The sequence below is a fragment of the Sapajus apella genome, unplaced genomic scaffold (genome assembly GCF_009761245.1).
Source record: "Sapajus apella isolate SASKATOON/1434 unplaced genomic scaffold, GSC_monkey_1.0 scaffold33, whole genome shotgun sequence".
Taxonomy (NCBI): domain Eukaryota; kingdom Metazoa; phylum Chordata; class Mammalia; order Primates; family Cebidae; genus Sapajus; species Sapajus apella.
Genome location: NW_022436973.1, coordinates 6,665,266 through 6,689,276, shown reverse-complemented (window position 1 = coordinate 6,689,276; position 24,011 = coordinate 6,665,266). Strand labels below are relative to the sequence as shown.

The window sequence follows — 24,011 nt, the reverse complement described above, 5'->3', positions numbered from 1 at the left end:
GGTCTCACCTCCTGACCTCATGATCTGCCTGCCTCAGCCTCCCAAAGTGCTGGGATTACAGGTGTGAGCCACTGTGGCTGGCCAATTTTTTTTTTTTTTAAGAGATGGGGGGGTCTCTCTTTGTTGCCCAGGCTGGTCTTGAACTCCTGAGCCCAAGCAATCCTCCTGCCTTGGGCTCACAACGTGCTGGGATTACCGGTGTGAGACACTGTACCTGGCCTCTAAACTGATTTCCTGATCTACACATTGGCCATGACCTGCAGGAAAACTTTACCTTTCCTGGAGCATTGGCAAATTTCTTCTTTACTTTTTTCTCCCCCACTAACGTTTTTCATCTTCCTCTTTGATAACGAGCTGCATTCTGATCCATCCCCTTTTGGAGCTGGCTATGGGGATCTGGTGACTTTAGTACCAGTAATTATGTGGATCTTTTTTGTTTTTTTGTGTTTTTTTGAGACAGGGTCTCGCTCTGTCACCCAGGCTGGAGTGCAGTGGTGCAATCTTGGCTCACTGTAACGTCTGCCTCCCAGGTTCAAGCAATTCTCCTGTCTCAGCCTTCCAAATAGCTGGATTACAGGCACCTGCCACCACGCCCAGCTAATTTTTTTGTATTTTTAGTAGAGACGGGGTTTCGCCATGTTGGCCAGGCTAGTCCCAAACTCCTGACCTGAGGTAATCCACTCACCTCGGCCTCCAAAAGCACAGGGATTACAGGCATGAGTCACCGTGCCCAGCCTTGTGAGGATCTTATGGGTCCTTAAAGATCTTCATGGATCTTGCTGGGTGAGGTGGCTCATGCCTGTAATCCTAGCACTTTGGGAGGTCAAGGCAGGCAGATTTTCTGAGCTCAGGAGTTTGAGACCAGCCTGGGCGACACAGCAAAACCCCGTTTCAACTAAAAACACAAAAACATAGCCTGGTACAGTGGCTCATGCCTGTAATTCCAGCACTTTGGGAGGCTAAGGTGGGTGGATCACCTGAGGTCAGGAGTTCAAGACTAGCCTGGCCAACATGGTGAAACCCAATCTCTATAAAAAATACAAAAATTAGCTGGGCATGGTGGCACATGCCTGTAATCCTAGCTACTCAGGAGGCTGAGGCAGGAGAATCGCTTGAACCCAGGAGGTGGAGGTTGCAGTGCGCTGAGATTGTGCCACTACACTCCAGCCTGGGTGACAGAGCAAGACTCTGTCTCAGAAAAAAAAAATAATAATAATTTCCTGGGCATGGTAGCATGTACCTGTGATCCCAGCTACCAGGGAGGCTAAGGCATGAGAATCACCTGAACCCAGGACGTGGAGGTTGCAGTGAGTCAAAATGTGCCACTTCACTCCAGCCTGGGCGACACAGTGAGACTCTGTCTCAAACAAACAAACAAACAAACAAACAAACAAAAAAAGTTCATGGATCCTTACGGCTTTCTCCTCTGTCACTCACAGGTTTTCTCCTTGTATCAGGGCCTTCTTAGGTAAGGGGCAGAGTGGCCATAAGAGCTGGCCACTATACTCTTGGGGCTGAACCACGTCAGAGAATGGGCCAGGGCTGGGGCAGCTGAGCAGTGAGCACTTCCTGTGGCTTCTAGAGCTCCCAGGGACAGTCTGCAGTGGGGCCCTGCTCCACTCCGCACCACTGTTGTGGTTTCCTGTTTGCAGCTGTTGTGCTGGGCTGGCCTCCCCAGCCCCACTACCAGCCTATGGGTGTATGTGAGGTGGGGGTGCTGATGCTGCCTAGAAAAGAGCAGGAGGGGCCTTGGAGAGGTCAACCTAGGAATGACCAAGGGCAGAGGAGGAGAGGCAAAGAAGCTGGAGAGGGCCCTAGGAGGGAGACTGAGGCAGAGAACAAAAGTCCCCACAACCTGTCATAGTTGGTTTATATCAAGGCAGGTGCCAGGAGGTCTGTCTGCTCCTGATACCTTCTTCCCTAGTCTGTGGCTGTGCGTGCAGTGCCAACATGAATGCCTCATGCCAACATGACTGTCTTAAGGGACTCAGGGCAGGGGCAGCAGCTCAGAGCATCTCACACCTGCGGTGGGAAAAGTCCCACATGCATGTGTGATGTGGTGCATCCTGACCCCTCTTGGGCCTCTGTTTTTCGGTCTGTACAATGGGAAGAGGAGGATCCATGAGATGATTTCCAATGGGTTTCCAGCTCTGACTGGCTATTGACCCAAGAGATCCTGTCACCATTTCAATGTTTTGCCAAGAGATCAGAATCATGTGTCTTTGAGAGGGAGCAATCACTGTTGGTCAGTGTAGGGAAATTCTGTGACTATACTCTTTTACAAATCCTAGTTGCCAATGTGTTGGCTGAGTCTTGATCCCTACTGTGGGCCATTCACATTCACTTTTATTTTTTCTCTTTTTTGCCTCTGTAACAAGGTACCTGAGACCACTTTTATTTTATGGAGATGGAGTCTGGCTCTGTTGCCCAGGCTGGAGTGCAGTGATGCAGTCATGGCTCACTGCATCCTGGAACTCCTGAGCTCAAGTGATCCTCCTGCCTCAGCCTCCCAAGTAGCTCAGGCTACAGGCACGCACCACCTCACTAAATTTAAAATTTTTTTTTGTAGAGAAGTGGTGTCATTATGTTGCCTAGGCTGGTCTCAAATTCCTGGGCACAAGTGATCCTCCTACCTCAGCCTCCCAAAGTCCCGGGATTGTAGGTGTGAGCCACCGTGCCTAGCCCATATTCATTTTCAGAAATGAAGATTTTTCATTCTATTGCTTATAGGATCTCATGGCAGCAACATGGCAGATAACAGCCAGACTGCTCAACACCAAGGCTAGGAACTCCAGCCCTTCACATCTGGCCTCTGCCCTACCCTCAAGTCCCATCACACTCTTAGCATTTGAGGGACAAGCCCTGGCATGACTGCGAATCTCAAATACAGGTCTGTTTCCCAAACTCTGTGCCATGGAACACTGGCTTCCAGTGACCTGGGAGCTCCCTGAGAGCAGGACAATGCTCACCTCACTCACCAGAGATGCCTAAGACCTGGCACATACAGTAGGTCCTGTCATTCCCTGCAGCCTCCCCACATTGTAGGTGCTTGAGAAGCATTTCCTGAATGAATGAACATGGAGTGAATATTACAGGTGCTGCATGAAGAAATGCTCCTGTTCTCAGAAGCACTTGGGAAATAGGCAAAGGCAACGCCCTAAGAAGTCTTATGTTGTTTTTTTTTCCAGTCTCCACAGAGACTGTCAAAAATTGCCAATGCCGACTATATTGCAAGTCGTCATGGCGGAGTATTAGGAAAAGTTTTCAATTAGCAATAATCACACCTCGGATAAACCTCATTGGCTACCATACTGCCACTGTGCAAAGCTGAGAAGTCTTATGTTAACACAGATTAAAAACCTCTCAGGGAAGGATATGATTTTCGGTGTCCCCTAAACTGACCGCCCCACCCTCTCTATTGCTAAGCAAGTGGCCCGCAGAATACACTGAGAGTCACAATAATGCATCCTCTTGTTTCCCCCAGAACACATACCCGGCACTGTGTCTCTGCTGAATAGCAACTCCCACTGCCTTGGGAGAAAACCCAAGCTTCTTAACCCGGCATCCAAGGCCTCTGTGCTGGAGCCTTGCTCACTTCTTACCTCCTATTGTTCTGAGGTGCAGCCCCCTGGTCCACCCCAGCACCACTGTGTCTTGTTGCCTGGGATCCTGTGGGAGCATCCTTAAGTTTCAATTCATGGTGCACTCCTCTCTGAAGCCTCCTTTGATTGCTCCAAAGTTAGCTGCCTCTCCTCTGCTTTCATGGCTTGTCTCCATCTCTCCAAGCCTGGGCCCCACATGGCTCATATGGACAGGGACGGAGCTGGGGCTCAGGAAATCTTGGTTGACCGACTGAGGAGTCAGGCAAAGCCTATTTTCTTTTCTTTTCCTTTTTTTTTTTTTTGAGATAGAGTCTCACTCTGTGGCTCACTCTTCTGAGTGGCGCAATCTTAGCTCACCATAATCTCCCCCTCCCTGGTTCAAGTGATTCTCTTGCCTTAGCCTCCTGAGTAGCTGGGATTACAGGTGCCCGCCACCATGCCCAGCTAATTTTTGTATTTCACCATATAGGCCAGGCTGGTCACGAACTCCTGACCTTGTGATCCACCCACCTGTGCCTCCCAAAGTGCTGGGATTACAAGCATGAGCCACCATGCCTTGCCGGCAAAGCCTATTTTCTGGGCTGCACCTGCAGCCATATATCTGTGGGCTCCTTTCTGAGACCTCCATGCAGGAAGGGCCTGGGCTGACGCTGAGCTTACTCACCTCTCCTGGTCTGGCTCTCTCGGATGAGGAAGGCCCCTCCAGGGTTCCCAGGTAACAATAACAGTTCCTCGGCTTTCTCCCTGCTCAGGCCCTCATACAGCCACCTGGAGAAGCAAGAGAGAGGGACAAGGGACAGGGTCAGCCTGGAGGAAGAGGGAAGCCAAGATTTTACTACCGCCTCTGAGTGACCCTCACAAGGCCCTCCCTCTCTGGGCCTCAAAGTTCTGTCTGTTCCATGAACAGCTGGCCTTGGGATCTCGGAGGTCCACACCATCTTTGTCCTCCTAGTCATGGCTCCAGGGCCCTGGGAGGACAAACTCATGGGGACAGCCCCAGCTTTCTCTGCCTGGAGACCTCATTCCCAAGTAACCTGGGGTGATCCCAGCCTCTGTGCTATCCCTACCCAGTCCCCCCAGCACCCTGATTCTATCCACGAACCTTTCTAAGCCTCACCTTTCCAAGCACTGCCCCTCTGTTTTTTCTTTTTATTGAGACAGGCTCCTGCTCTGTGGCCTAGACTGGAGAGCAATAGCACAATTGCGGCTCACTGCAGTCTTGACCATCTAGACTCAGGTGATCTTCCCACCTCAGCCTCCCTAGAAGCTGGGGCTACAGGCGCACACCACTGCACCAGCCCCTCACGTGGTGTGCTCCCATCACCCACATGGCCCTTTCAGCATTTTCCACCACTAGATCCCGGCCACCCTCCAAAGCTTAGAGCTCCACATCTCCTCTATAGGCCTTCCCAAACCCCTCCTCTGGCTCCCATGTCTCACAGGCCAACCTATGCTAGGATGAGCCGTCTGTTCCTCCTGAGGGCAGGGCCTGGGCTTGATTCTCCTCTACCCCCAGCATAAAGCCGCGCCTGACTGATACTCCTCCCCTTTGCTCAGCACAAAGCCGCGCATGAAGGGGAGTGCTTGTGGGAAGAAAAAGCAGGAAACTCCCGCAAGGCGGGCCTGAAGTGGGAACTCACCCATGGGAGACTTTTGCCACGTGGACACTGGGGATGTTGTACTCTCTGCCTGAGACTTCAGACAGCACCGTCCACCAGTCTCCATCCCTGGAGAGAAAAAGGAGTGGGGATACCTCTTTCAGATGAGCCAAGGCCCCAAAAACTGCACATTCTGGGTTTGCAGGGACCCTCTCAGGCTGGATCCTGCGGCCGTCTGTCCCACTTGTTTCCCAGGCTTCCCTACACTAGCTTGTCCAGGTACCTCCTGGGCCAGAGCTGCGGCTGGTGGTAGATGGCATGATTCCAGGTTCCCTGCTACAGGGCCCTGCCCACCCACAGTTCTCCCTGAGGGATGTCCAGCCACCTGAAACCCTACCACAGGGATTCTGTGAGCATTTCAGCAAATGCCTTGTGCTTTTCTACTGGGGGGAAGGGACCCTTCTCCCTTGAGAGCATCGCCATTCTTTCCTTCCTTCATTTATTTTATTATTATTATTATTATTATTATTTTTTGAGACGCAGTCTTACTCTGTCACTAGGCTGGAGTGCAGTGGTGTGATCGTGGCTCACTGCAACCTCTGCCTCCTGGGTTCAGGCGATTCTCCTGCCTCAGCCTCCCAAGTAGTGGGGACTACAGGTGCCCGCCACCACACGCAGGTAATTTTTGTATTTTTAGTAGAGGTGGAGTTTCACCATGTTGGCCAGGCTGGTCTTGAACTCCTGACTTCATGATCCACCCACCTCAGCCTCCCAAAGGGCTGAGATCATAGGTGTGAGCTACCATGCCCAGCCTATTTTTAATTATTTATTTATTTATTTTTATAAAGATGGGGTTTCACCATGATGGCCAGGCTGGTCTTGAACTCCTGACCTCAGGTCATCCACCCACCTTGGCCTCCCAAAGTGCTGGATTACAGGCATGAGCCACCACGCCCAGCCTAAATTTTTTTGTTTTTTTTGAGACAGAATTTTGCTCTTGTCACCCAGGCTAGAGTACAATGGTATGATCTCAGCTCACTACAACCTCTGCCTCCTGGGTTCAAGCAACTCTCATGCTTCAGCCTCCCGAGTAGTTGGGATTACAGGTGCCTGCCACCAAGCCCATTTATTTTAGTAAAGACAGGGTTTCACCATGTTGGCCAGACTGGTCTCAAACTCCTGACCTCAGATGATCCACCCACCTCAGCCTCCCAAAGTGCTGGGATTACAGGTGTGAGCCACCACACCTGGCCCATTCATTTATTTTTAGAGATAGAGTCTTACTCTGTCACCCAAGCTGCAGTGCACTGGCTTGGTCATAGCTCACTGCAGCCTTGAACTCCTGAGCCCAAACGATTCTCCCATCTCAGCCTTCCACACTTGATCTTAGCCAAAAGGCCGAGAAGCGATCATCTCAGCCTTCCAAACAGCTGGGACTACAGGCACACACCACCACGCCTGGCTCTATTAGTGCATATTCAGGTACCCAGTGCCCATGGACTTACTCAGAGACGATGATCAATGGCTCCCCGAGTCTCAGCGACAGCTCGGCCTGGCCACCTGCCGGGAAACTGCCCAGGGCCACGGCTGTGGCCTTGCTTCTCTCTAGATGGAGGGACAGAGATGGTCACCCACTTGGCTAGCAATGCGTGAGGTCTAGTGGAGTCTGGCTCCAGCATCAGCCCTCCACAAGCACCCTGAAGGAGTCCCATCCACTTCCTAAGAGGGCCACCCTGGAATCTAAAGCTTTTCCAGCAGAGCTTTGCAGAGCCCTGACAATGCCCAGACAGAGAGAGAGACAGAAAGAGAAAGGAAGAAAAAATTTAGATATAGGGTCTTGCTCTATCAGCACCGCACTGTAGCCTGAGTGACAGGGCAAGATCCTATCTCTAAAAATTAGGCTCACTGGAGACTTGACCACCTGGGCTCAAATACAGGTGTGCTACACTACACCCGGCTAATTCAAAGCAATTATTTAGTAGAGATGAGGTCTCGCTATGTTGCCCAGGACATGGTGGCCATGAAGCTCAAGATGTGGAGGCCATAAGGCCCTATTTCAAGGCTGGGCATCAGGTGGCAAGGGCTCCCTCAGCATAGGACCCACACCCTCACCAACCCCAGAGGGCAGCCTGCTCAGGCCAACCATACTCCCTATGACTGCCAAGCCACGTAGCCTGAAAATCCAGCCTTCAGTGACTGCTGAAGGCCACTTCACTGCACCCTAGTGTCCCTCCCCTTCTTCCCCTTTGTCCTTTTTTTGTAAGGATTCCTGAAAGAGATGCTTGTAGCACATTAACGCTAAGCACTTATTCTAAAATTAAGCACATAATTGGAAGTAAAACACTCCTCAGCAAATGCAAAAGAACGGAATTAATAACAAACAGTCTCTCTGACCACAGTGAATCAAATTAGAACTCAGGATTAAGAAGCTCACTCAAAGGCCGGGCGCGGTGGCTCACGCCTGTAATCCCAGCACTTTGGGAGGCCAAGGCGGGCAGATCATGAGGTCAAGAGATCGAGACCATCCTGGCCAACATGGTGAAACCCCGTCTCTACTAAAAATACAAAAGAATTAGCTGGGCGTGGTGGCGCGCACCTGTAGTCCCAGCTACTGGGGAAGCTGAGGCAGGAGAATTGCTTGAACCAGGAGGCGGAGGTTGCAGTGAGCCGAGGTCGTGCCACTGCATTCTAGCCTGGCGCCTGGTGACAGAGTGAGACTCTGTCTCAAAAAAAAAAAAAACAAAAACAAAAACAAAACTCACTCACTCAAAACCAGACTCTCTGGGATACAGCTAAAGGAGTGTTTAGAGGGAAATTTATAGCACTAAGTGCCCACAGGAGAAAGCGGGGAAAGATCTCAAATTGACACCCTATCACAATTAAAAGAACTAGAGAAGCAAAAACAAACAAATTCAAAGCTGGCAGAAGATAAGAAATAACGAAGATCAGAGCATAACTGAAGGAAACAGAGACACGAAAAACCCTTCAAAAAAACCAATGAATCCAAGAGCTGTTTTTGTTTTGTTTTGTTTTTGTTTTTTGAGACAGAGTCTTCCTCTGTCACCAGGCTGGAACGCAGTGGCACGATCTTGGCTCACTGCAACCCCTGCCTCCAGAGATCAAGCAGTTCTCCTTCCTCAGTCTCCCGAGTAGCTGGGACTACAGGTATGCGCCACCATGCCCGACTAATTTTTTGTGTTTTAGTAGAGATGAGGTTTCACCATGTTGGCCAGGATGGTCTCGATCTCCTGACCTCGTGATCTGCCTGCCTCAGTCTCCCAAAGTGCTGGGATTACAGGGAGCTGTTTTTGTTCATTTGTTCGTTTGCTTTTTTTGAGACGGTCTTGCTCTGTCGCCCAGGCTGGAGTGCAGTGGCATGATCTTGGCTCACTGCAACCTCCACCTCCTGGGTTCAAGTGATTCTCCTGCCTCAGCCTTCTGAGCAGCTGGGACTACAGGCACATGCCACCACACCTGGCTAATTTTTTTTGTGTTTTTTTAAGTAGAGACGGGCTTTCACCATGTCAGCCTGGATGGTCTCAACTTCCTGACCTTGTGATCTGCGTTCCTTGGCCTCCCAAAGTGCTGCGATTACAGGTGTGAGCCACCGAGGCCGGCCAGGGGGTGGAGAGTTCTATAGATGTCTATTAGGTCTGCTTGTTCCAGAGCTGAGTTCAAGTCCTGAATATCCTTGTTAATTTTCTGTCTTGTTGAGCTGTCTAATATTGACAGTGGGGTATTAAAGTCTCCCATATTATTGTATAGGAGTCTAAGTTTCTTTGTAGATCTCTAAGAACTTGCTTTATGAATCTGGGTGCTCCTGTATTGAGTGCATATATATTTAGGATAGTTAACTCTTCTTATTGCATTGATCCCTTTACCATTACATAATGCCCTTCTTTGTCTTTTTTGATCTTTGTTGGTTTAAAGTCTGTTTTATCAGAGACTAGGACTGCAACCCCTGCTTTTTTTTTGCATTTCATTTTCTTGGTAAATATACCTCATCCCTTTATTTTGAAACTATGTGTGTCTTTGCATGTGAGATGGATATAACACACCAATGGGTCTTTTTATCCAATTTTCGAGTCTGTGTCTTTTAATTGGGCCATTTAGCCCACTTACATTTAAGGTTAATATTACTATGTGTGAATCTGATCCTGTCATTATGATGCTAGCTGGTTATTTCAGCCTTTTTGCACTGTTTTTTCCTCACCTTGGATTCCTCTGGATCTAACCATAGGCAGAGGTCCTGAGGCCACTCTGAGTCATGCCTGGGGCTGCTCAGGGTGGTGACCAACCCTGTCCATGGGCAGAGCCTTCCCTGCCTGTAGGGCCTAGGGGAGCTATGCCCTTCCCTCTATCACGCTCTATCCTCAGTCCAGGGAGGAGTGTGTTTTGGGCAACCCCATCCATGAGCCCTCCACCAAGGTGGAGTCTGCGTGGTTTCCCGGTCTCCTTACTGCACGGCCTCTCAGTGCAGAAGGGGTGGCTAAAAGGAGCAGCTGCCTCTCCACCAGGAGTCCTACAGGGCTCAGGGGGTCACGGCGTGTGAGCCTGGGCAAGGATGGAATTAGGGAAATGAGGATACTGGGGGCTTGGGCTGAGGAGAAGGAGAGAAGTCCCTACAATATAGGGGATTTTTCTTGTTTTGTTTTTAAGACAGGGTGTCGCAGGCCAGGTGTACTGGTTCATGCCTGTAATCCCAGCACTTTGGGAGGCTGAGGTGGGCAGATCACCTGAGGTTTGGAGCTTGAGACCAGCCTGGCCAACATGGTGAAACCCTGTCTCTACTGAAAATACAAAAAGATTAGCCAGGTGCGGTAGTGGGTTCCTGTAATCCCAGCTACTTGGGAGGCTGAAGCAGAAGAATTGCTTGAACCCGGGAAGCAGAGGTTGCAGTGAGCCAACATGGTGCCATTGCACTCCAGTATGGGTGATAATGTGAAACTCTGTCTTTAAAAAAAAAAAAAAAAAAAAAAAAAAAAAAAAAAAAAAGACAAGGTTTCGCTCTGTCACCCAGGCTGGAATGCAGTGGTGCAATTTTGGTTGACTGCAGATTCTATCTCCTGGGTTTGAGTGATTCTCCTGTCTAAGCCTCCCAAGTAGCTGGGAATACAGGTGGGTGCCACCACACCTAAGTTGTTTTTTTTTTTTTTTTTTTTTGAGATGGAGTCTCACTCTGTGGCCCAGACTGGAGTGCAGTGGCACAATGTGGGCTCCCAGCAACCACCACCTCCTGGGTTCAAGCGATTCTCCTGCCTCAGCCTCCCAAGTAGCTTGGACTACAGGGGTGCACCACCACGCCTGGCTAATTTTTGTATTTCTAGTAGAGACGGAATTTCACCATATTGTCCAGGCTGGTGTCAAACCCCTGACCTCATGATCCACCCGCCTCAGTCTCCCAAAGTGCCGGGATTACAGGCATGAGCCACTGTGCCCAGCTTTTTTTTTTTTTTTTTTTGCAGAGTCTTGCTTTTGTTGCCCAGGCTGGAGTGCAATAGTGTGATCTCGGCTCACTGAGACCTCCATCTCCAGGGTTCAAGTGATTCTCCTGCCTCAGCCTCCTGAGTAGCTGGGATCACAGGTGATGCTGCCATGCCTGGCTAATTTTTATATTTTTAGTAGAGATGGAGTTTCACCATATTGGTCAGGCTGGTCTCAAACTCCTGACCTCAGGTGACTTACCTGCCTCAGCCTCCCAAAGTGATGGGATTACAGGCCTGAGCAGCTACACTCAGCCAATTTAGGTGATTTAACCAAAGTCCCAGTAGCAAAGCTTGTACAAGAGCCATATAAAGTACATGTCCCTAGGCTTTGTCCAGGAGAGCGAGAAAATACACTGTGAAGTAGTATGATCCTGTTATCTGTGCTGGTTGATTTTATGTGTCATTGTGGCTAACCCACACAACCCAGATATTTGGTCAAATACCAGTCTAGATATCGCTATGAAGATATTTTTTAAGATGAGATTGAATTTAAATCAGTAGTCTGAGTAAAGTAGATGACACTCCCATAATGTGCGTGGGCCCCATGCAATCAGTTGAAGGCCTTAAAATAACAAGACTGACATCCTTTGAGGAAGAAGGAATTCTGCCTCCAGACTGCGGTTGGACTCAGTACTTAGCATCAGCTCTTCCCTGGGTCTCCAGCCTGCCCTGCAGATTTCAGACTTACAGCCTCCACAATCATGTGAGCCAGCTCCTCAAAAATAAATGTCTACACACACACACACACACACACACACACACACACACACCCACCCACCCACCCACCCACTACCACCACGACCTATTGGTTCTGTTTCTTGGAGAACCCTAATACATTACTGAAATCCCAATACAGATGTGACTTGAGAAAGGATTTATTGCCTGTTACGGAGAACAAGAAACAGACCTGGGGCCATAGTTCCAACATCAAAATACTAGAATTGCTAGGATATTTTGATTATTCAACTGTCCTAAAAATTGGGAGTTTTAGTCAAGACTCTTAGAAAATCACAGTTATAGACTCAGCATATGCACTGTATATGCTATTTTCCCTCACTAAGACAGCCCTGGCAAGGGCCAGGTACAGTGGGTCACGCCTGTAATCTCAGCACTTTGGGAGGCTGAGGCAGGCGGATCACCTGAAGTCAGGAGTTCAAAACCAGCCTGGCCAACATGGTGAAACCCCATCTCTACTAAAAATACAAAAGTTAGCTGGGCATGGTAGCATGTGCTTGTAATCCCAGCTACTTGGGAGGCTGAGGCAGGAGAATTGGTCCAGCCCGGGAGGCAGAGGTTGCAGTGAGCCGAGATCGTGCCATTGCACTCCAGCCTGGGAAACAAGGGTGAGACTCTGTCTCAAAAAAACAAAACAAAACAAAACAAAACACGGCCCTGGCCAGGTGCAGTGGCTCATGCCTGAAATCTCAGCACTTCAAGAGGCCGAGGCGGGAGGATCACTTGAGCCGAAGAGTTCAAGACCAGTCTGGCAACATAGGGAGACCCCATCTCTACAAATAATTTAAAAAATTATCCAGGAGGCCACGTGCGGTGGCTCACGCCTGTAATCCCAGCACTTTGGGAGGCCAAGGCAGGCAGATCATGAGGTCAAGAGATGGAGACCATCCTGGCCAACATGGTGAAACCCCGTCTCTACTAAAAATATAAAAACTAGCTGGGGGTAGTGGTGTGTGCCTGTAATCCCAGTTACTCGGGAGGCTGAGGCAGGATAGTTGCTTGAACCTGGGAGGTGGAGACTGCAGTGAGCTGCGATTGCGCCACTGTACTCCAGCCTGGCGACACAGCGAGATTCTGTCTCAAAAAATAAAACAACAATAAAACCCCCCAAAAAACCCCAAAAACAACACCCACCATCATAAAAATAAAAGAGAGAGTGCTAATTTCACTTCAGGTAATTACACAGTACCTCTTAGGTCCATTAGAACAGTATAGCAAAACCTTCTGCAACAATGCAAATGTTCTGCAATTCTGTACTGTCTAACAAGGTGGTCACTTGCTACATGTGCTATGAGCACTTAAAATATGACTAGGGTGATGAAAGACGTTTTATTTATTTTTATTTTTTTTGAGATGGATTCTCACTCTGTCGCCCAGGCTGGAGTGCAGTGAGGCAATCTCGGCTCACTGCAACTTCCACCTCTCAGGTTCAAGTGACTCTTTTTCCCTGCCTCCTGAGTTGCTGGGATTACAGGCATGTGCCACCAGGACTGGCTAATTTTTGTATTTTTAGTAGAGACAGGGTTTCACCATGTTGGCCAGGCTGGTCTTGAATTCCTGACCTCAGGTGATCTGCCTGCCTTGTCCTCCCAAAGTGCTGGGATTACAGGCATGAGCCACCATGCCCGACCCCGGCCTAAAATTTTAAGTTTAAGCAGTTGCGTGTGGCTGGTTGCTACTGCAGTGGACAGTTCAGCTCTAGGGAGCTGCAGAGGTGGGGCTGGCCAGCTTCATGTTTGGATAAACAACTGGTTGAGGAGGAGGGAAGCCTTGGAGAATGCCTGGGAGATTATCATGCCCTCCAGGTTTAATATTCTGCTTTGTGCTTATCACTTTCTCCTATTTTCTTATTTATCTGGTTGTTGACTATTCTTACTGCTAAGGTAGGCTTCACAGGAGCAGGGACCCTGCTGCATGGCTCAGTAGGCAGGGCCTGGTGTGTAGCAGGCACTCAGTGGTGCTTACGCTGTGTTGGAGCTGCTGGCCAGGAAGGCCCACAGAGGCAGTGACATCTAGGACTGTGTGGGAAGGGCCTGGCTGTAGCAGACCCCAAGGCCTACCTGCTTCCATGGACACAGGTCCCTGGCCTTGGACAGAGGGGCTCAAGCTTGGACTTGGCAGGGATTTTCTTCTGCTGGGCAGACTTCCCATTGTTCCTCAGCAGAGCACATAGAAGCACATCATCGAGGGAAATCTGAAAGAGACACCGTGTTGTGGACAGAGCCGAGGCTCCTTCCCTGATATCAGATATCCCTCCCTCCCCAGATCGGCCCTGGCTATCTCCTCACAGAGCATGTGAATGACCTCCCTCCTGTGGGACCAGGCTCCAGCCTCTCTGCCAGACCCTGAAGGCTTCCTTTTCTGCACATCTCATCTTTTTATGCCACAACGGGCGCAACGCTTTCTTTCTGGGCCTCTACTTGTGTCCCTCCCATGGTCAGTCATGCCCTCTCCTCTCCTTCAGTCCTGTTTGGATCCCCTTCTTCCTTCCCCAGGAAGCCTTCCCAGCCCCCCAGCCTTTGTTGATCACTCCTTTGAATTCCTATGGCTCACTTAGAACCTTTTCTCTGACCCGGGATCATACTCTGCTACTGGGTGGCAGGGAACAATGACAGGACAGTCAGCTCCCTCCGGGCATACCAGGACCTGTGGCTTGGGTCAGAGGTCCGCAAGAGGGGCAGGGCACAGTGGCTGATGCCTATAATCCTAGTACTTTGGGAGACCAAGGAGGGTGGATCAACTGAGATCAGGAGTTCAAGACCAGCCTGACCAATATGGTGAAACCTCATCTCTACTAAAAACTCAAAAATTAGCTGGGCCTGGTGGCATGCACCTGTGGTCCCATCTACTCAGGAGGGAGGCTGAGACAGGAGAATTGCTTGAACCTGGGAGGCTGAAGTTGCAGTGAGCTGAGATTGGGCCACTGCACTCCAGCATGGGCAACAGAGAGAGACTCCCTCTCAAAAAAAAAAAAAAAAAAAAAAAAAAAAAAGAGGTCTGCAAGGAGGATCTGAGCAGGCTTGAGAGCTGGTGTCACAGCAAGCAAAGGTGACACGGATACACTGTTATTAGTGTCACAAGGCCAAGTAAGAGTATCTGTCTCAGCCTCCTGAGTTGCTGGGATTACAGGAGTGAGCACTTAGTAAGAGGCTGATCACTTTAAGAGGCCGAGGGGGGCTGACTGCTTGAGCTCAGGAGTTCAAGACCAGCTTGGCCTATATAGTGAAATCCCATCTCTACCAAAAAACCCACAAAAATTAGCTGGGTGTGGTGGCACACACCTGTAGTTCCAGCTATTCAGGAGGCTGAGGTGGGAGGGCAGGAGGATTGCTTGAGCCTGGGAGATGGAGTTCACAGTGAGCCAAGATCATCCCACTGCACTCCAGCCTGGGCAACAGAGTGAGATGCTGTCTCAAAAATGCAGTGATGACTTGCAGGGCTCTGGGGAACTGACTGTTGAGCCACTTCCCCTCTCTGTGCCCCCTTTTCCTCATCTGAAAAATGGGGATAACGACATCCAACATATAGGTCCAAGAGATAATGCATATGAAAACCCTAGCCAGCCCCATGTTTCCTTTACCACGTCCTGAATGTCACTTCGTCAGAGGCCTCTCCTGGGAGCCTCCCCAGGAGGTCTTGCTCTGTCACCCAGGCTACAGTGTAGTGGCACGGTCCTAGCTCATTGCACCCTTGAACTCCTGGGTTCAGGGGATCCTCCCACCTCAGCTAGGATTACAGGCATTAGCTGCTACCACAACCAGCTTCTTTGCAAGTTTTAAGTATGGGCTCTTGCCGTGTTGCCCAGGCTGGTCTTGAACTCCTCCCACCTCAGCTTCCCAAAGTCCTGGGATTACAGGTGTGAGCCATGGCACCCAGCCTCTCTTCGAAAGTTTTCATCATTCATTTGAGAGTTTACTTGTTTAATCTGTCACTATCCTGTAACTGCAAAAGGACAAGGACTTCTTTTGTTTGCCTATTACTCAGCATTTAGTGAGGCATGACAGAAGGCACTTGGTACACATTAACAAAATGAGACTGTCAGTTCTTCAGACAGGTGTCTTATCCTTAGAATAGTTTAAATTCCCAGATTCCCAGGGTAGTGCTGATTTTCCCAAACACTATATTTTGTTTGAGGAGTGGGAGGCAGAGCTTTGTATTTCTTTTCAGATGGTTTCATTGTTTTCAGTAGGGACAAGGCACAATTACACATTTGGCCCAATGCAGCTGGTATTCATGGAGCTCCTGCTTTGTGTCAGGCACCTGCCAAGGGCTGGCAGTCCCTGGAGGAGGAATCCATGCTTCTTACCCTGGAGGAGCTCACTGAATGGGGTTGTGACAGAGTGGGCTCCTTCCTTGCCTTTGAATCCCACACTGCCTGGATGAGGATGGTAATCCATCAATATCATGGAGTGATTTCTGTGGCCTCCTGGGCCAGTCCTGTTTGGGGAGTAAAGATCCTACCTTAGAGGCTGGAAGAGCCCTCTCTATTCTTCAGCCTTTAATTGACATGGGAATAACAATACCTGGGCCAGGTGTGGTGGCTCACGCCTGTAATCCTAGCAGTTTGGGAGGCTGAGGCAGGCAGATCACATGGGGGTCAGGAGTTTGAGACCCGCCTGGCCAACATGGTAAAACCCTGTCTCTACTAAAAATACAAAAATAAGCCAGGAGTGATGGCTCACACCTGTAATCCCAACACTTTGGGAGGCTGAGGTGGGCAGATCACATGAGGTCAGGTATTTAAGACCAGTCTGGCCAACATGGTGAATATAAAAATAAGCCAGGCATGGTGGCGGGTGCCTGTAATCCCAGCTACTTGGGAGGCTGAGGCAAAATAATTGCTTGAACCTGAGTGGTAGAGACTGCAGTGAGCCGAGATTGTGCTATTGCACTCCAGCCTGGGCAACAGAGTGAGATTCTGTCTCAAAAAAAAAAAAAAAAAAACCTGCTTGCTGCTGCCTCCCTATTGGAAGCTCAGCATTCATCTGGAAAGAAGCTCTTGAATGCAGAATGGGCATATCACATGGAAATGGCTCCTGACAGCCACTTCCTGCTCAGACCTTAAGGATCCTGCAGCCTGGGTACACTGAGATGGCGCTGCTGTTCTTGAGGAGGCTTTTTGGTTTTGTTTTAAATTATAGGGGTCTTGCTGTGTTGCTCAGGCTGGTCTCAAATTCCCAGGCTCAAGCAATCCTCCTGAGGAGGTTTTTTACAATCCTAAGCCCAGGAAACTCCAGGGAGAGAACCTCTGCCTTGGGTAGCATGAGTCCTCCCTTGAACCTGGCTGGAGCTGCGTGGCCTCAGGCAAAGCATGCAAGCTTCCTGCATCTCATCTATGAATGATGGTGCTCTATAAGCACCACAGCACTGTGTTGCAGGAGTCTGGCATGGAATGGGTGCTCAGTAAGGCTTAGTTTCCTTTCCCCTCCTTCAGGAAGACCACATCACCACCTGCAATAGACCCAGAGGCTCCTTCCTGCCGCAGGTGGAGCTGGGGGCTGGGCCCAAAAGCAGACGCAGACAGGGGAGCTATACTCAGGCTGAAAGCAAGGACTCAGGCAAAGTAAGGCAAAGATGCCCCTGGGGGCAAAATAAAGACTATGCGGTGGGCAGGCCTAGGAGAAGGCAGTATTAGTCACAACTTTTATAAGACAGCATCTGATCATTAATGACACAAATTTTTGAGCAACTTACTATGTGCCAGGCACTTTCCAGAGGACATGAGACACTGGGTGAAAGGAAAAAGTTAGTCAAAAGCACCGAGATCAGCACACTGCCCAGAACATAAATATTTATATATATTTTAATGTCTCACTTGAGTCCCATTTCAGATACAGTGACCAACAAGTCCCTGAGAGGACCTGTGCTTCTGGTCATGTAGCCCATTCGTGCAGGGCTGGGCCTGCCGTGATGTGTATTTTGTGCTTCTTAAGATCATTTTTCAGCGGTGGGGGTAAGAGTGATGAATTTGGCCAGGCGTGGTGGCTCATGCCTTTAATCGCAGCAATTCAGGAGGCTTTCTAGTTCAGGAGGATTGCTTGAGGCCAGGAGTTGGAGACCAGTCTGGGCAACATAGTGAGGACCGCCCCCCCCACCCACTGCTTTATCTCTATAAAAATATAACAAATTAGCTGGGCATGGTGGTACATGTCTGAAGTCCCAGCTACTTGGGAGGCTGAGGCGGGAGAATCGTTTGAGCCCAGGGGTTCAAGCCTACAGTTAGTCATAATCCCGCCACTGTACTCCAGCCTGGGTGACAGACCAAGACCCCAACTCAAATAATAATAATAATGAATTTGGATTGAGTTAAAGGGAGACTTCTCCCTCTCTCTCACCTGAAAAATATCACCCTTTTGAGAGTGAGATTTCACTGTAGGCTCTACAGCTGAAATGTCTTGAGAGATGATAGCCCTCGCGTTCCTGACTTCGGAGTCTGACTGCAGTGCAGAGAGGGGCCCAAAGTCACACAGCAAGTACACAACCGAGATGAGACTAGGACGGGTATGAAGACAAGCTGCAGGGAAGGATGTAAGCTCCAAGAGGCAGTCAAAGGTGGAGCAGATAGGTCTTGGTTCTTCTGGGACCCCCAGAAACCACCCCTCTTTACAGCCTCAGTAGAGCCACTTCCCCTTCTCCTTGAGCTCGTTTTTTTCCCACCAGCAAGTAAAGCCCCGGTCCCATTCTGGGCCGGGGAGACCATTCTTCCTCACCTGTCACCAGGCCACCTGAAAACAAAACCAAGTGTACTTACTGGTTTGTCCTCAAAGGCTTGGGAAGAGGGCTCCGCTGAGATGCATGCTCTGGCTGAACAGGTTAGGGCTTTCAGGGACCCTCTGGAAGTCTGCCAGTGTTCTCCCAGCCTGGGAGGATCTTCAGGGAGAGGCTAGGTGTTGGTTTGGGTAGCTCAGCATCCGTCTGCGGTCAGCAGTTTGTACACCAGGAATGCATCAGCTGCCCCATGCTCCTTATGGATTCTAGACTGGGGAACCCTCCCAAGCACAGCCGAGCCAGGAAGGAAGGCCCAGGACTCTTTGAGCTCTACCATAGAGACATAGGCGCAGGGTCCTTGGAGCTCCAGCTCCGTCTGCAGACTCTGTGGTTCTCACAACCACCGGTTTCCTCTGACGGCATCACAGACCATCGAGAAGCCACCTTCCCCAAGTTCCTGTTTCTAGGGGAGCGAGCAGCTGCTGTCTTGTCACGATTGTGGAGCTAAAGGTTTTTCTCTGGCTTTGTGGCTTGGTCTTGTCCAAGGAACACAGGACTGAGGAAAATGAACAGGAGTTCCCATGCTGGCCTGACCATAACAGTCATCCAGAGGGGCTTAATTGTAGCAATTTCTGGGAAGTCCCACACCTTCTAAATCCAAGTCATCAGATAGGGAGCCGAGGATTCTAAATTTTAAACCCTCCAAGAGATTCTCTTGATGGGCAAGTTTGGAAAGCACTGCCTTCTCAACCTTTAATGTGTATAGGAATCACCTGGAGATCTTGTTAAACTGCAGGTTCTGATTCAGTAGGTTTGGGGTGGAGTTCAATATTTTGCATTTCTAATAAGCTCCCAGGTGACACCCATGTTGCCAGTCTGGGGACCACACTTTGAATAGCAATATCTGAACAGTGGTCTCAAAGTGTGGTCCTTAGACCAGCAGCCTCCATGGAAATTTGTTAGACATGCAAATTCTCAGGCCACATTTCAGATCTATGGACTCAAACTCTGGGGGTAGGCCTGGTGATCTGTTTTCATACTGCCAGCTGATTCTGATGAATGCCCAAGCTTGATTTTTTTTTTTGACACGTCTCGCTTTGTCGCCCAGGATGGAGTGCAATGGCACAATCATAGCTCACTGCAGCCTTGACCTAGGGTCAGGTAATCCTCCCTTCTCAGCCTTGATTAGCTAGGACTACAGGTGTGCACCAGCACTCCTGGCTAATTTTAAAATTTTTTGTAGAGATGAGGTTTCGCTGTGTTGCCCAGGCTGGTCTCAAGCTCCTGGCCTCAACTGGCCCTCCTGCCTCCACCTCCCAAAGTGTTGGGATTATCAGAGCAGCATGAGCCACATTTCATGCCCAAGCTTAAGAATCACTGGTCTAGGATAAAGAATCTAATTTTGACTGAATTGTCTTTGATTAATGTGTTACATTCAGTCCACCCTTCATTACTATTTAACCACGCCTTCTCGCTGCTTCCCCATTAGGGGGATTAGTATTCCTGGAGACAAAGGGCCCACTACATTGAAATGACTCCTGACTCCAGCTCAGCCCATGCAGCCCTTTCTGGGGCCTTGCCAGCTAGAGCACTCCTGCTCAGGTTCTCCCTTGATTCTGGGGAACCTGGAGAAGGCTGGTTTGATTTTTATCTTTGTAGGCACTTGGCATAGAAAGCTGAAGGAGCCAGAGTGGAGGCACACCGCTGCAATAAAGTTCTAATGGGTGACAGCCCAATAATGTTAGAATGGGTGACAACCACTCAGGGATGTGGCCCTTAGCAGGGAGGGACTTGAGCTCAAGTCCACCTTCCCACTCCTGCTGCCATACAACTCTAATGCCCGTCGTCTTATGACAGGCAAACTTTTTTTTTTTTTTGAGATGGACTCTTGCTGTCACCCAGGCTGGAGTGCAGTGGTATAATCTCAGCTCAGTGCAACCTCTGCCTCCTGGGTTCAAGCAATTCTCCTGCCTTAGCCTCCTGATTAGCTGGGACTACAGGTGCCCGCCAACGTGCCTGGATAATTTTTTTTTTAAATATTTTTAGTAGAGATGGGGTTTCACCATGTTAGCCAGGATGGTCTTGATCTCCTGACCTCATGATCTGCCCGCCTCAGCCTCCCAAAGTGCTGGGATTACAGGCGTGAGCCACTGTACCTGGTCAACAGGCAAACTTTCAAAACAAGCCTCAAGGTGCAGTTCATGAATGGGGCAGGAAGTAGGGAATCTCTGGTCTCTTCTTAAAAGAATCCTGCCATATAACTCTCCTTTTCCACTTAGGGAGGCATCTAAGAATTACAAAATTTAAAATCCTAGGTCTTCCACTAAGAAATATGCACTGGTGTTTCTCCCTGGCTCCTGGCCAGAGCTCCTAAAACCCTTCTAATTTCCTAGGTGACAGAAGTGTTTTCTATTCTAATGAGGCAACACTTGGTGGGCTCCTGGATGGGGACTGGTCACTAGAAAGACAAAGCCATCATTATGAGCTTGGAGCTTTCAGTCCCACCCTCATCTTCTGGAGTGGGCAGAGGAGCTGGAGACTGAGTTAATAATTGATAATGCTTACGTGATGAAGCTTCTATAAAAATCCCTAAAGTACGAGGTTCAGAGAGCTTCCAGGTTGGTGAAAACATCCAACACACCAGAAGGGTGGCAGACCCCAACTGCCTGAGACCCCTCCAGACCTTGCCCTATGTACCTTTGTTTTGGGGTGAGGGGGAGACAGAGTCTTGCTCTGTTGCCCATGCTAAAGTGCAGTGGTACAGTCTAGGCTCACTGCATTCTCTGCCTCCCAGATGCAAGTGAGCCTCCCGAGTAGCTGGGATTATAGGCATGTGCCACCGCCCAGCTAATTTTTGTATTTTTAGTAGAGATGGGGTTTCATCATGTTGGCCAGGCTGGTCTCGAACTCCTGACCTCAGGTGATCCGCCTGCCTTGGCTTCCCAAAGTGCTGGGATTACAGGCATGAGCCACAGCATCCAGCCTCCTACATACTTCTTTATCTGGCCATTTACCTGTATCCTTTTTATTTTTAATTTTTATATTTTATTGTTTTAGGTTTTGGGGTACATGTGAAGAACATGCAGGATTGTTGCATAGGTACATACATGGCAATGTGGTTTGCTGCCTTCCTCCCCATCACCTGTATCTGGCATTTCTCCCCATGTTATCCCTCCCCAACTCCCCACCCCCTGCTGTCCCTCCCCTAGTTTCCCCCAACAGACCGCGGTGTGTGATGCTCCCCTCCCTGTGTCCATGTGTTCTCATTGTTCAACATCCACCTATGAGTGAGAACATGCAGTGTTTGATTTTCTGGTCTTGTGTCAGTTTGTTGAGAATGACGGTTTCCAGGTTCATCCATGTCCCTACAAAGGACACGAACTCATCGTTTTTTATGGCTGCATAGTATTCCATGGTGTGTATGTGCCACATTTTTCCTGTCCAGTCTATCATCGATGAGCATTTGGGTTGGTTCCAAGTCTTTGCTATTGTAAACAGTGCTGCAATGAACATTCATGTGCATGTGTCCTTATAAGAGAACGATTTATAATCCTTTGGATATATACCCAGTAATGGGACTGCTGGGTCAAATGGAACTTCTATTTCTAGGTCCTTCAGGAATCGCCACACTGTCTTCCACAATGGTTGAACTAATTACACTCCCACCAACAGTGTACAAGTGTTCATATTTCTCCACATCCTCTCCAGCATCTGTTGTCTCCAGATTTTTTAATGATCGCCATTCTAACTGGCGTGAGATGATATCTCAATGTGGTTTTGATTTGCATTTCTCTAATGACCAGTGATGATGAGCATTTTTTCTTATGTTTGTTGGCCTCATATATGTCTTCTTTTGAAAAGTGTCTGTTTATATCCTTCACCCACTTTTGAATGGGTTTTTTTTCCTGTAAATCTGTTTTAGTTCTTTGTAGATTCTGGATATTAGCCCTTTGTCAGATGTGTAGATTGCAAAAATTTTTTCCCATTCTGTTGGTTGCCAATTCACTCTAATGAGTTTCTTTTGCTGTACAGAAGCTCTGGGGTTTAATTAGGTCCCATTTGTCTATTCTGGCTTTTGTTGCCAATGCTTTTGGTGTTTTAGTCATGAAGTCCTTGCCTATGCCTACGTCCTGAATGGTTTTCTTCTAGGGTTTTTATGGTCTTAGGTCTTATGTTTAAGTCTTTAATCCATCTGGAGTTAATTTTAGTGTAAGGTGTCAGGAAGGGGTCCAGTTTCTGCTTTCTGCACACGGCTAGGTAGCCAGTTTTCCCAACACCGTTTATTAAACAGGGAATCCTTTCCCCATTGTTTGTTTTTGTGAGATTTGTCAAAGATCAGATGGTTGTAGATGTGTGGCGTTGCCTCCAAGGCCTCTGTTCTGTTCCATTGGTCTATATCTCTGTTTTGGTACCAGTATCATACTGTTTTGATTATTGTAGCCTTGTAGTATAGTTCGAAGTCAGGTAGCATGATGCCTCTAGTTTGTTCTTTTTGCTTATAATTGACTTGGCTATGCAGGCTCTCTTTTGGTTCCATATGAAGTTTAAGGCGGTTTTTTCCAGTTCTGTGAAGAACGTCATTGGTAGCTTGATGGGGATAGTGTTGAATCCATAAATTACTTTGGGCAGTATGACCACTTTCACGATATTGATTCTTCCTAGTCATGAGCATGGAATGTTTCTCCATCTGTTTGTGTCCTCTCTTATTTCCTTGAGCAGTGGTTTGTAGTTCTTGAAGAGGTCCTTTACATCCTTTGTTAGTTGTATTCCTAGGTATTTTATTCTCTTGGTAGCAATTGTGAATGGCAGTTTGTTCTTGATTTGGCTCTCTTTAAGTCTGTTATTGATGTATAGGAATGCTTGTGATTTTTGCACATTGATTTTGTATCCTGAGACTTTGCTGAAGTTGCTTATCAGTTTCAGGAGATTTTGGGCTGAGATGATGGGGTCTTCTAAATATACAATCATGTCGTCTGCAAATAGAGACAATTTGACTTCCTTCTTTCCTAATTGAATAAGCTTTATTTCTTTTTCTTGCCTGATTGCTCTGGCTAGAACTTCCAATACTATATTGAATAGGAGTGATAAGAGAGGGCATCCTTGTCTAGTGCCAGGTTTCAAAGGGAATGCTTCCAGTTTTTGCCCATTCAGGATGATATTAGCTGTGGGTTTGTCATAAATAGCTTTCATTATTTTGAGATACGTTCCGTCAATACCTAGTTTTTTGAGTTTTTAGCACAAAGGGCTGTTGAATTTTGTCAAAGGTCTTCTCTGCATCTATTGAGATAATTGTGGTTTTTGTCTTTGGTTCTGTTTATGTGGTGAATTACGTTTATAGACTTGCGTATGTTGAACCAGCCTTGCATCCCTGGGATGAAGCCTCCTTGATCGTGATGGATAAGCTTTTTGATGTGCTGTTGCAATCGGTTTGCCAGTATTTTATTGAAGATTTCTGCATCTATGTTCCTCACGGATATTGGTCTGAAGTTTTCTTTTCGAGTCTCTGCCAGGTTTTGGTATCAGGATGATGTTGGTCTCGTAAAATGATTTGGGAAGGATTCCCTCTTTTTGGATTGTTTGGAATAGCTTCAGAAGGAGTGGTACCAGCTCCTCTTTGTATGTCTGGTAGAATTTGGCTGTGAACCCAACTGGACCTGGGGTTTTTTGATTGGTAGGCTATTGCTGCTTCAACTTCAACTCTTGTTATTGGTCTATTCAGAGTTTCGACTTCTTCCTGGTTTAGGCTTGGGAGGATGCAAGTTTCCAGGAATTTTATCCACTTCTTCCAGGTTTATTGGTTTATGTGCATAGAGTTGTTTGTAGTAATCTCTGATGGTGGTTTATTGTACCTATTTGATTATTCTCTTTTCTTTCTTATTAAC

General features: G+C 48.4%; 1 protein-coding gene and 1 non-coding gene across 4 annotated transcripts in view; both read right to left on the bottom strand.

The window, feature by feature from the left end:
- Positions 1 to 18,947, bottom strand: part of SLA2 (Src like adaptor 2) — a 28,713-nt gene extending 9,766 nt beyond the window's left edge. Inside the window, exons 1-5 of one of the 3 annotated variants that reach the window (XM_032295031.1) lie at positions 18,173 to 18,947; positions 13,482 to 13,615; positions 6,706 to 6,805; positions 5,243 to 5,329; positions 4,267 to 4,409 (exon numbers count right to left, since the gene is read on the bottom strand). In XM_032295031.1, the coding sequence (XP_032150922.1) occupies positions 4,267 to 4,409; positions 5,243 to 5,329; positions 6,706 to 6,805; positions 13,482 to 13,572 (421 nt within the window). In that variant the 5' untranslated portion in view covers positions 13,573 to 13,615; positions 18,173 to 18,947. The remainder of the gene's footprint in view (positions 1 to 4,266; positions 4,410 to 5,242; positions 5,330 to 6,705; positions 6,806 to 13,481; positions 13,616 to 18,172) is intronic. The other 2 variants (XM_032295032.1, XM_032295033.1) reach the window with 2 other exon arrangements.
- LOC116563067 lies at positions 3,189 to 3,329 on the bottom strand. The gene has a single exon (XR_004274203.1). It is a non-coding gene; the product is annotated as a U4 spliceosomal RNA (small nuclear RNA).
- Positions 18,948 to 24,011: the final 5,064 nt, after the last annotated feature.